Source organism: Condylura cristata, unplaced genomic scaffold (genome assembly GCF_000260355.1).
Source record: "Condylura cristata isolate star-nosed mole 26May11 unplaced genomic scaffold, ConCri1.0 scaffold00005, whole genome shotgun sequence".
Lineage (NCBI taxonomy): Eukaryota > Metazoa > Chordata > Mammalia > Eulipotyphla > Talpidae > Condylura > Condylura cristata.
The window spans coordinates 65,317,617-65,330,600 of record NW_004567106.1 but is presented as its reverse complement, the minus strand read 5'-3'; the positions used below and the strand labels follow the sequence as shown (position 1 = coordinate 65,330,600).

The window sequence follows — 12,984 nt, the reverse complement described above, 5'->3', positions numbered from 1 at the left end:
AAAATACTTGGACAATACTCTCTCTCCAGGGTACAGCTAACCCACTGTCTGCAGAGCCTTTAGTTAGATGGGGAAAATGATGTCATAGACCATTGCTCTGAGGTTGCAAGGTTTTTCTCCTGAGGACTTGGCTGCTTCTTCTTCAGGGGGTTTACCCTTGAAAGCTGGCTGAGGTCCATAGATGGGGCAAAAGATTGTGACCTTTTTATTGGAGCATCTGTCCCCATCCCTCTTGATCCTCCATTCTCAATTATGTTTGATTGTATTGAGCAATAGCCCTTTTTTCTCATCGTCCGTCTCGTGGGACTGTCCTGCTGTCTTGGTCATTTGAGGGTTCTCTGTAAGTCAAGCCCCTTGACTGCAATGTCCGTCCTACAGCAATTGCACCTCCTTCCTTTCATGGCTGAGTGCTGCCATGTTGTCTCTCTTATTTTGGGACTCTAGAACCCTGATTGCTTCCTGATTCCTCATCCTGGAAGGCATTTCCTACCATCAGACCCAACCTACAGGGAGACCTTTTCAACGAAGTGATGTCTTATTAGCACAGGTCTTACAGCTTTGGTAAATGAGGTATTTGGGGTTCCTACTACAGAACAGTCACCTGATGGGGTTTCCCATTGTACAATATAGAGCACCTTCAGCTTGTCTGTTTCTCTGAGATTTTTTTTGCTGCCTCCCTCAATCACAGGAGTGCTGGGTTTTCTATTTCACTTAACATAAACCATGCTTAATTCAAGTTTCTCAGGTTCCTCCCTGTGTTAATATAATTACTAGGAACATTGGGTATTCTTGATAATGTGTTAAATTCTCTATTGCAGATAGTGATCCCACATCTGAAACTCTCCTTTATCAACCTTCAGTCCCCCCTTCCCTCTCTGCCCCCCCCCCCAGAGTTTTATTTCAGCTGGTACATATCGGTTAGGTCCTACAGCTAGTTTTTTGGGGTGTAGTCCTTCCCTCAGGGGCCTCTCTCTATACTTCCCAGTCTGGGCTCATTGGTGCAAAAAGGCTATTAGGTCATTTGAGAATAATCCATCTACCAGGAAGAGTAGACATATTAAAATCCTAAAGTGAAGCTAAGACTACTTCTAGATAGTAGAAACCTTTCTCTCTCCAAGGCATATTTTATATGGTGAAATTATTTGGTCATACACTCACCAAGCCAGGTACAATCTGAGTAATTTTGTAAGTCTCTCAGATGCTTGGCACATACTATAGAAAAATAGTCTTAACTTGACAGCAAAGAATGTAGAGTTCTATTAGCAGAAGACCTTTTGTCAGTAGTTAAGGGTAAATAATGGTTACCTCCTGGAATGTCATGCTATTAGCAAGATTATAAGCTATATGGTTTCTCTTGAAAAGCTGTAATGGTTTGTGGTTGGTAACTGGGTACTATTAATCTTATATTTTTTAAAAAATTAGTTTTTACAAAGATGACTTTTACAAAATCAACCTACTTGTTAAATATTATCAACACACACACATACACACAAGGTCAGTGAGAGATGAGAATTTTCATGAATGATCATTATCATAAGTATAATTCTTGCTTCACTAGGGAAATGCTTTCATATAAGGAGCTTCCCTGGTATTTGAGGACAGAGAGAGAAACCTATTCAGTAAAGTTCTACGTGCAGTTTGGCCTCTTGGTGCTAACTCTGTGTAGGAAGCATGTTGTCGTAGAATCAGGATGGGCATACAAACAAACATGAAATGTAGACATCACAGCTAAAGACAGTTTACGTGTACATTGAAATGAAAATCAGTAGCCACTATTAGAGATGCCTATTTCAATTTCAAGGTCCCTGGTTTAGCTGTCTACTTCCATGAAGTCATCATGGACATCCTGGAAATCCTGTCTTCTCTCTTCATAGAGTCGACATGTTGGTGGTGACAGTGTTAACCTGAACTGAGATTTCTGTGCTGAAAACTCTTGTTTGTTTGTTTTTTTTTTTTCCTTCCAGGAGACTCAATTTATGATATATAACATGTAACAGGGGCCTTCAGATAAATGAATTAAAAAAAGTCTCTGAGGATGATTACTGAATGACTTTGATTAATACAGTGTAATTACAAGCAACATTAGAATAAGTGGGATGCAGAATTCTCTGCCGAGGAATAATAAAATGTCAATCTGTGTGTAAGTCGGTGATAACTCTGGAGTGAGATTATGGTATAGACAATAAGGGTATTGATAATTAAGCCTAATATAATTAAACCTAATAGATGGGAATTTAAATTTTTCAGAGAGAGGTTTGTATAATTTACAATATTTTCAGGTGTTATGAAGACACTGCTTACTATAATTCCATTTATAAAGACTGTCCATCATAATTTAGATAGCCACATATGTTTACATTTTAAAAATCTTAAATGTCTATTAAAAAAATAATGAACAACTATAAACCAGAGACATTTTTTGATCCCATCCTGGCCAAAGTGGGGGATGGGATCAAAAATGGGATGAGAAAAGTGCACAGAACTGTGGTGATGGCACTTGGGTGAACTGGTGGTGGGAAACCCAGAGGGATTACAAAGAGATGGAAAAAGGCACAAATAAACTAATATTAAAAAAAAAGCTAAATTTCAGTAAAGTCATATAGGCACCTTAGGAAGATAGAGTAAATTAGATTTTTCTCTGAGTAAATGATCCCACTCTTGCATAAGCTTAAATATTCATGTTATCAAATTCATCCCATGATAAAACCAAGGAAAAGGTGTATTTTTTTTTTTAAAGATTTATTTATTTGTGCATACAGAACTGGGGTACAGGCCAGAGGCTCAGGGGCGGCGAGAGGGGCGGCGAGAGGCAGAGTGGAGAACAGAACAGGCAGATCAACGAAGTACACTGCTGAGGGGAGCAGCGGGCGGGTCAGGAGAGGTCTGCCCCACCATGTGGTCTCCTCCAGGGCAGGCGGGGATCGAACTCATGCGGAAGTGGCTTCAGACTCTCAGCGCTTTGCTTTAACCCGCTGCGCCACCAGGGAGGGCCGGAAAAGGCGTATTTTTAAAGTATCCAGCATCCAGTGATTGGCATTGCTGGACACAAGCACACATATCAGTAAAAGTGGCCTGAAAAGTGTGCTGAGGGGAATAGTCAACAATTTATGTGTACTTGGAAAGGCTCCTGGTGACTTTGCTAATTAGAGATTGAAAGTTGCATGCTGGATAGGACAGACCCAGTCCATAAATCTGCAGATGGTTAAAACAAGTGTCATTTTGACTAGTCAGAGAAACATTACCAAGTAGGGTGATGTGGGTCTTTATTTGGGCCACTCAAAAAAAAAAAAAAAAATCCAGCAACCACCATTTCTTAATGAACCAGGCTTTGTGGCTCTGTTCTTGGGTCATGTGAAAGTCTTCTGTGACTCATCTGCTTCTCATGCACCATCACAGTAGTTTGTCAGCTTTGGGTTACACTGAAATAGCACAACCAGCTTGAGATCTTCCAGCAAAATTCTGCCCTGAGTAGACAGATTTCCTTTTACATGAGCGAGTCTCAAGCTACCGTGCTATTTATAGGCCACTGGCCAACGTGCTATGGAGTTGTCCCTCCTGCCCTGACCATGCAGGACCTGCGCGCTCTGTCTCTCCTAATAAACCTGTCTTTTCAAAAGGGTGTAACAGTTTATTTTTTAATTTCAACTTTATTTTGCTAGAAATAATATACTTTGCATCTAATCTTTGGGCAAACATTTTAGACATTCAATCTAAAATGTGTAAAAGGGCATCGAGGTATTTTTCCAAAATGGTAGGATTTGTGCGAAAACATTTGACATTTTCTTTCTCCAGGTAGATACTGATTGAGTCTTATTCTATGTTTCCTCGGGGTTGCTTCTTGCACTTCTTGGACCTAGAGGCTGACCCTGGAGTGGAACTGGAAGGGTTGACTTTGTTTTTATCGTTTAAGGTTTTGGAGGCGGGGATGGTACCGAGTCTAGTGTTGGATCAAATCAAGTCAAATTAGCTCGGCTCAGGTGGAGACTGAAACCTCAGTGAAATATGTACACAAAAGGCAGTTTCTATCTGTTTCGAGTGAAGCCTTTTCTCTGGTTTCAACCAAGGCTGTGATGCCCAGGGTCATTTGGTATTTGTCCTAGATGGCAGAAGAGACGGTGGCAACAAAGCTCGAGCCGCGCAGAATATATGTTCTTTCAAGTTTATTCCAAGGGCTGAATTTGATTAAAAACTCAAAGGACCAAAAGAAAAGAAGACGACCTATCCCTCAAGGTTCTTTGTCTCTGTAATCCTGAAGTCAGCTTGTTCCAAAGCATCTGACCTCACATCCCTCTTTGATACGGATGAGCAAAATAACGCTTAAGTAGCCATAGAGTCAGTTAGATCCTTTCAGGGCATCTGTCAGGACCATAATAGCAGATTTGGGCCAGCATTTAAAAATGGGTAATTAGGAATTGGCTCTTTTTGCTGCGCTGAGATCCTGGCCAAAATCTCTCCCTGTTGCAGGTGGTCTGTGGGAACTTGGTCCACCAAGGCCCAAATGTGGTTCTATTTATGTCTATGTTAGACAATAAGTCTGAAGCTGTGGCTGCTAAGATTCAGCCAGTCTAGACGCCAAAACAAACCCTGAGCAGATAACCAGCAGGCTCATCCCCCCAGGCACCCACCACAGTGTCATGTGAGCGCTGAGGCAACAGCCTGATGGTTTCGCCTGCTGGATGAGAGTGGACCATGTCTCTTTGTCCTTGAAGCCAGAAGGTCCATATTCAGTAGAAGGTGGGTTCATACACCCAATTGGCCTGTTCTAAGTTATTTTGTTGTTATTGCCCTGTGTTAGTTTATCTGGATTTAGATTTCACAGGCAGATAGAAATGCATCACACAGAAAAGAAGATGATGAACTGGGAACTATTCTCATCGTTGCTGTCTTTCCATCAGCTTCTATTTGAAGCCATGCAACCATCTGATGTGCAAACTGATGGAATGGTGCCTGGGTAACGGTATTTACGACTCTGTTTAACAACACAGTTGTCATTCTAGTTGCTAGAACGACATCCAGAACTCCTCTGCTGGGGCTCCTGCTGCTCTCGGGCCTCCAGTTCCACCAGATGGATGTCCAGGCCTGCGGCATGTCTGTGTTGCAAGCTTAAGAATTAAAATGAAACCCTGGTGTGTTTGTGGTGCCACAGAGGTTGGAGGAGGGGGGAGTGAGAAAGCAAGTTTCCATGTGGTTTGGCTTAGGTGTGTCAAGTCTGGAGAGCATAGAGTTCATAACTGGATCACGGTGTGGTGGTGGTGACGCAGTCAGTTAGTCGGAACATAGTCATGTTCTGTGTATGATGTTCAAGGAACGATGCTAAGTTGGGGGACCTATTGAATATTGTTAAGGCTGCCCTCAAATCGCTTATCTGTAGGAGAGAGAACGTACCTGCACATAAAATAACCAGTGACTTAGGACAGTTGTTCATTAATGCCGAAGGAAGTGGAGCTGAGAGGGTCTGCAATTTAGGGAGAGAGAAAACAGTGAACCATGATGATCTCGGAAAGCTATTAGCTTTTGTACTGGAAATAAAGTTCAGCAGCTGAATGTGACGTAGCGGGAGGCATTCTGGGTACAGGGCTGAGATGGGGAGACAGCATAGGTCAAAAGAAAATGGAGGAAATATAAAGGACTAGAGCATATTGTAGAATATAATGAAGCCCATTTGACTCAGACAGGCATTTATAACAGTGAGTTTATAATAGTGGGTAATTGATGTACGAAAATTGCCCGAGATTATGGATGGCCCTGAATGTCAGCGTGAATTGTTTATGCTGTAACCTTAAGAAGTAGTCACTTGAGTGGTTTCAGGTGGAGGCTGATATTTTAAAAGCAGCATTTTGCTAATGGCAGCATCCAGGATAGAATGAAGACGGCAGGAAGTAGGCTTTTTAGGGAAAAAGTCAGAAGGCTGACTTTTGTCAGCCTTCTGAAGTGACCCATCAACAGGAGCTGTATCTGGTGGGATGTGCGGGCTGGTGGGGTGGAGGGCAGGGAGAACCAGCCAAAGTCCCCCTCAGGAGTCCCCAAGCCTCATGCCAGCTCTGGCTTCTTCCTGGCAGCTGGCCTCTTTCTTCTCAGTAGTCACAGAGAGGCCTGTGGCCGTCAGGAGAAGTCTCCTCATCTCTCCTCCTGCCCAATTTATCAGGAGCAGCTTGAGAGATGATGGAGGGTTATTTCAGAGATTCCGGGGTGCTGTCAGTCCCACAGATTGGTGTCTTCTCGTTACCCCTGAGTCACTTGTGCAGCGTTGAAAGATGTGCACACCTGCCCCGTGGCCACGGGCTGTGTGCCTCTCTGCCAGCTGCTCTGTCTCAGGTGTGGGTGTGTGTATGGGGCGGTTGTTTTCACCATAGTGCAAACCCTGACATCACTGGCCCAGAGCTTCGTCCCTGTGTGCTTTGCCATCACTGCTTCCTTTCCTGGGGGAAGGACATTGTCGTTGACATAAGAGGCTGAGCAAGACTCGAACCGGGGGCGGGGGGGAGAAGAGTGTGTTTGAGGCCCCAAGACCACTGCAAGTGATGATTTCCGGAGCAGACTTATAGCTTTCAATGCTGCTCTGTTACAATAAAGGGGTTCAGGGCTAAGTCAGCCAAGGGGCAGGGACACGGGGCGGAGTCTGGAGGACATGAGGAGAGTGAATAGGCCAGCAGAGGGCACAGATGTGTCCAGTGGCGCCGCCCCAGCACATGAGGCACGAGACACATGTGCGGCCGTGTCAGGCCCCCCAGGGTCTCAGCGCCAGTGTTTCATCTGCAGGCTCTTACGTAAGCACTTGCTGCAGAGCGCTTACCCCAACTTCATACTCCCTGAAGGGGAGCAGACGCCCTTCATAAGCCATGTTGTTTGCATGATCAAGTTAGGCACAGGTAGGCCCTCTCTCCTGTTGGGAATTGAAGAACCCTCTCCTGAAACCCAGGCCAGAGTGTGCCGGCACCCTCGTAAGGATGGCGTGTCGGGCTTAGCTCGTTTGCCCCGTCACCCAGAACAATGATGCTGTCACGTAAGTTGCTGAGAAAGGGAAATGGAAGGAGAAATTTCCCCAAATGCAGGAGAGTCTGATATTAACAAGAAGCCATGTTTCTCAAGGGGATGTTGGGGCACAAGGTGAACAGAAAGCCGGCTGGTCTCTGAGCCACAGGCAGGAGGCTGGAGTGCTGGGTGAGGTTTAGGAAACACAGACAAGAGTTTACAGATGCAAAAAGGTTCAAAAGCTGCAGAGCAAAATGCTACACAGGTGTGGGTGATGAGGCCTGCCCAAAATGCCGTTGGCCCTTCTTGTTAAGAATGTGTTTGAAGGGCCCTCCCTGGTGGCTCAGTGGGTTAAAGCACCACATTATGAAGCTCTCTGAAGCCACAGCAGCACGAGTTCCATCCCTCGTCAGGGAGCTGACCCACATGGCGTGGCAGACCTCTCCTGACCCGCCCGCTGCTCCCCTCAGCAGTGTACTTCGTTGACCTGCCTGTTCTGCTCCCCACTCTGTCTCTGGTGAATCCTCTCACCCACCACACCTCTGGCCTGTACCCCAGTTCTGTAAGCATAAATTAATGAATCTTTAAAAAACAAAAGAAGGTGTTTTAAGTGAAAGTCATGATTAAGCAAGACTCCGTCAGCCAGTGCTTTAAATAGCTTTCCTGCCAATCAGAACTTTCTATCTTTGATCACTTCACAGAAAACCCTGTTCTGAAATGTTTTGTCAATGGCTGAATTTGAGTTTAAATTTCACAGGCAGATAGAAGTGGGTGAACTTTGGGAAGGCTAAAAAAAAGTCTTTGAACATTACTGCATTCTCTGTCTCTAAGTTATTTAGGGACAGCACAGCCAAAAAGCAGCTCTTCCAATTCTTGACGGAAAAGTAATTCTGTTTATTCATTTAAGAGGATTGTGTTTGGCATTCCATTAATCTCATTGCTGCTTGTTGTGAGGAATTAAAAAAAAAAAAAAGAACAAACATTGAAACCTGCTGATTTTGTGTCCTGACACCCCCAGGGGAGGACGGAAGTATTTGAAGTACGTACCCTACCTTGGTTTTCTTCCAGACCCCGACTTTTAGTTTCTGCCTCTGATACTAAATTCCTCACGTGCTAAAGCTGTCTAGAACCTCTGACTGACCACCGTCTTCTGGAACCATGTGATCAAATAACGGGCCTTTTGGGCTTATAATAAAAACATGTTAGAACCCCATGTATTTTGGGGGAAAATACTTTTTGTGGCTGACCACTGGTGAGTCACTGGTAGAACAGCTGACATGGCTGTTGCCTCTCACACTCTGGATGACTCAGGAACAGCAAACTCCTGCAGGGTAGAGGGCAGAGAATGTCAGTACTGGAGCTGACACAGGGGCCCCATTCCCCAAGTAGTGGTGACGTTCTGGCCTGATTTACGTCACCGCAGCTGAGGAGGGCAAAGGCGCGCTATGATTGAAGTGGCTTTACATTCTCTCTCTTGTCTAACATCACAGGGCTTCCAGCAAAAATTCTCCTTCCACAGTAAAGAGATTGTGGCTATCAGCTGCTCCTGGTGCAAGCAGGCGGTAAGTTAGGGGCCCCGTCTCTCCAAACAGATGTCATTGCCTGAGTTCCTGCCTGTGGTTGGAAGTTTGCCTCATTTAACCTGTTATTTCTCACTTATAGGATCATTGGAAGAAGAAAGATGAAAACTAGAGCATATACGAGCTGGGAGAAGCTCTAGAGATAAACACCCCTCTCATTTATGTACATGGAGTCCTGGGGTTGGGGGCTGGGGACAGGCCTGGTTCCAGTCCCGGTTCTCTGACTCCCCGCCCCCCACCACCTAGGCTGTTGAGTATCCTTACAGTAGGAGATTGCAAAGTGAGGAAAAGTAATTTGCAACCGTAGATAATACCTCTAACACGGAGTCCAAGCCTCTTGGTTCCCCTGTTTTTGAAGTGGGCGACTTTTTCCTTTGTTTCTTTTTTTTTTAACGGGGCCATGTTAGGAGAAGAGGAGTGATTCTGGATCCTTTCATCTCAGTAGTGTTTCATTGTCTCTGTGCTCATTACAGTGTGTTGCAGTGTATGTACATTTGATCGGACATAGTCGTCAGGAGCCAGTGGTGATCCTCCCACTTACTTTCCTCTCTTTTATCCTTTATTTCAGTTTTTTTTTTTAGCATTTCTGCCACAGTCAGATGCTACTTTTTTTTTTTTTTTTTAAAGCTATTTGTCAATTTGCCTGTTGTTTGTTTCACCAGTATAAACTTTAATTCCTGGGCTGGAAAACTACTTACCTGTTGTCCAACCTGACCACTGCGAACTTTTGTAAATTTTTTTTTTTTTAGAGATGAACTCTGTCCATTTTTCTGTATTGTCAGCGACTGTTTTCACGCTGTCATGACAGAGTTGAATAGTTCAACAGGACTGAAATATTTATGGATAAAGGATGTGGATACTTTAATTTCTCAACCCACTTGCTCTCCTGAGTGACTTATGTGCTGAGACACATAGTCTTGAAGATCAGGGCGTGGTGTTTCAGCGAGGTCAGGGGTTGCAGGGAGTCTTCCATCTCTGCACGCTTCCGATTTAATAGCTGTGCCATTCCACAGGCAAGAACAGAGGTACTCAGTTGAAACGCATAACAGGACACATTTAAGGGCCCAAAACTTTTGTGTTTTGGCATTTCCTTAAACTGAACCTACTAATCCCTCCAGCATAACCTCCCTGTGCCCCTCATGTCAGGGAACACACCATCGCCACACGGGCCACGCTGGTCTGCAACACTCAGGCTGGACACTGACCTTCCACGTGTCTTATTTGGGACATTTCTATTTCTTTTCAGTTTACTGTTGCACAAATAATCCATATGCATCTGCTCAGGAGTATGTCCGCAACCCTAGTCCTTGAACAAAACGTCACATCGTGAAGGCAGTGTGTCCCCTGGGAGGGGGAGCAGCAGACCCTAGTGCTCCCAACACTGTCCTTGTTACTGATCCCCCCGCCTGCGAGCGCCCCACTCCCATCCCTGGGCAGCATCCTCGGCAGTGGGGCAGCAGGCAGGACCTGCCCAAGCATGTAGCCACCGGGGTGTGGCGAGATGGCTTGTCTGGATCACTGAATTGGGAAACTCAGTCTCACTTTACGGGGAACCCATGTGCTCTTTTCACCAATCTGTTCCCCACTACCACAAAGACTGTGCTTCACTTGACATTGCTCTTGGGCTTCCGGCAATTCCACTTGTCTTTGAGTCAGCATCCCACGTTGGAGAAGGTAATTTTGCAAGCAGTGAACAAACAAAGTTTTTGTAGACAAATGGCAGCAGCGACTGATGTTAATACTGGTAACACCTTCTGGGATGTCAGATGCCAGAGGACTAAGAGGCCCTCTGTGGGGCAAGAGAAATGAAGACTGGGCGCTGGGTTTCCTGGGCTCAGGTTCTGACTCCACCACCCACAAGTGGTGTAGTTTGGACTTATCTGTCCTCTAGATTGGTTATTCAGACAGGAATTGAGAAAGTTGAAATGGGAATTCTGTGAAAACCATACCACTTTTTTGAAATGCAGTGACCATCCACTTGGTAGTTTATGTGAACAGCTAAAAACCAGTTCTCAAAGGAGGTAGTCAAGTAACATTTCTGTGGTTTATCAGGCTTTTTGCAGGTCACAAAAACTAGTGTCGGATGAATTAATATTTTATTAGTGTTTATGTTTAATTAGTGAGTAGTCACTGTATCGTGTCAGATCTTAGAAGATACACAGAAACGAAGACAGAATCTCTCTGATGTGATATAATTAGGGTGACCATATTTACTAGTTTCTTCAAGACAGTCCTAATTTATATCTGTTGTTCCAACATAATTACCAGTGATCTCTTTCACTTTTTAAATTGTTCCAGTTAAGGTGATAAATGATGCGGTGACATCAAGTATAATCCAAGTAGAAACTGATATTAAACTTAAAAAAATTCACTGATTAAAATTTTAATTCATAGTTATTGTGTAATGTGGATTTTTTTTTTAATTAGAAAACAAATGTCACCGCTCATCATTGTCATTTTACAGCCATACAGAAGATGGTGATTGAAAATGTGACTGGCCTAATGTCACCCCAACTGCCCATCACAGCCTGGGTATAGAATTGAGCCCCTGGTAGGCAGAATTACTGCTCCGCATTAATTGAAAAAGCACTTTAGACTCGCCACATTAATTGGGCCATTATATTTTTGAATGGCCCCAGACAAACCCAGCAGAAGCAATCTCTCTGTGCTTCTTACCTTTTGGATGAACATTCTTCAGAAGGGAAACCTTGCCTTTGCCCCTGGGTCCTCTGACCCCAAGGGCCTTCTCGAAAGGATTTGCATCTGTGGCTAGAACAAGCAGCAGTAGAATCTGCTAGTCTTTCATTTCCTTCTCGACATTATCCCCAAGCACCGGGCTCTGTGACCAGTGCAGATCAGGTGAGACGAATTTACATGAGAAGCAAGGCCTGCGAGGGGCCTGCGAGGCCTCCAAGTGCACCCGCCTTTTGGTAAACGTCCTAAGGTCATCACGTCGTAGCTGCGCCCTCGTCTTACAAGGTTGATTTCTTGCCATCGACTGTCTCAGTTTGTAAAGTCGCGTGAATTTGAAATGGGGGGCTTTCTGCTCCCGGGGATGGTTGCGCGCTGGGGCACCGGCTCAGGGTGTGCACATGTGTGCACATGAGTGTTCCATGGGCTGCGTGTGCACGCTTGTGCGTGCGTGTGTGCACACACTCCTTCTTGCTGCAGCAGGGGCTGTCCTCAGAATTGTCCATCGGCTTCTCTCTCTCCAGTTTCACAATAAGGTGACCTGCTTCATGTTGCATCACATCGAGGAACCCTGCTCCCTGGGGGCCCACGCTGCTGTTATTGTCCCGCCCACCTGGATCATTAAGGTGAAGAAGCCTCAGGTAACTGCCGGGCCCCTGGTGCTGCTGAGCCAGTGCAGAGGAACAGTAACTGCCGCTTCTTGCTTTTCTCCCCTGACTAGTCTTTGGGTTCCTATGATCTCCGCTCACTCCTCCCCACGGGGTCCCCTGCTTAGCTGCCCTGGTTCACCCCATTAGCCCACCCCTTTCCTGTGTTGGGCTCTCTCATGGAACCAACCTCCACTTCCTAAAGGAATCACAGTTCCACAGCAGGAAGCTTGCCTCCCCTCCGTGTGCTAATGACATTCTCGTTGAAGGGAGCTCTCTGGAGTTCCAGCTACCACCAGGGTGGCTACAGCAGATTCTTACCAACAGCCTCCTCTGCAGCTTCAGCACTCCTTAGGAGCAGAAAGTGGGGGCGGGGACAGGGCAGGCTCCAGGGGTAGTTTGGGATTGGTCATCTCCAGCCTCAGTGACCATCTGTAGGCCATGGCCTTTGTAACTGCACAAGGCCTGTTAGACAGCAGCACTCTCTTCTGAAGGCAAAGTGGAGTTTATCCTTCTAACTCTTACTCTCATTCCGTGTTCAATCCTTAGTGTAGACCCTACCCTAGAGACTGCTGCAAAATTCCGGTGAGCTTCGGTAGTTTGACCATCAACGTCATAGTCTTTGATAGACAATGTTTACCTTTGTACAGTCCATCTTAGTTCCATGTCATGGGATGGCCGACTTTTAGTGCTATAGGGAGCTAATTATACCTCTCTAGGTAATTATACCTCTAGGTAGTAGGGGCCTCAGGAAATCTTAGCTTTAGGGGCATGACAGCCCTACTTCACATGGTCTCAAAGTCTCCATGTGACTTATTCTCACTGTCTCAGTTTTGCTTAGAGAGCTGGATCTGGGCTGTGGTTTTGCTTTGTGTATTTTATATAAAGTGTTGCCTTTGTTGATAAATGATGCTTAGGAATGAGCTTTGCAAGTTATAATCCATGTTATAACCCTTGGGAGGTCTTCAGCAGAGGCAGGTACAGTATCTGCACATTTAAGCAGGACAGCTCTGTCTCCGACTTTCTCTTTCCCTTTTAGAGGCAAAAGCCATGAAAAGTTACATGCGTTTGCCCCGGGTGTCAGAGCAAGCTAA

At 45.3% G+C, this 12,984-nt stretch overlaps 1 protein-coding gene across 5 annotated transcripts in view; it reads left to right on the top strand.

Moving 5' to 3' along the window:
* The window catches only part of DGKI (diacylglycerol kinase, iota), a 276,637-nt gene that overhangs the window by 89,983 nt on the left and 173,670 nt on the right, over positions 1–12,984 (top strand). For 4 of the 5 annotated variants that reach the window (XM_012720854.1, XM_012720853.1, XM_012720851.1 and 1 more), the window contains exons 7-8: positions 8,463–8,534; positions 11,768–11,884. In XM_012720854.1, coding sequence (XP_012576308.1) covers positions 8,463–8,534; positions 11,768–11,884 — 189 coding nt within the window. The remainder of the gene's footprint in view (positions 1–8,462; positions 8,535–11,767; positions 11,885–12,984) is intronic. The other variant, XM_012720852.1, reaches the window with a different exon arrangement.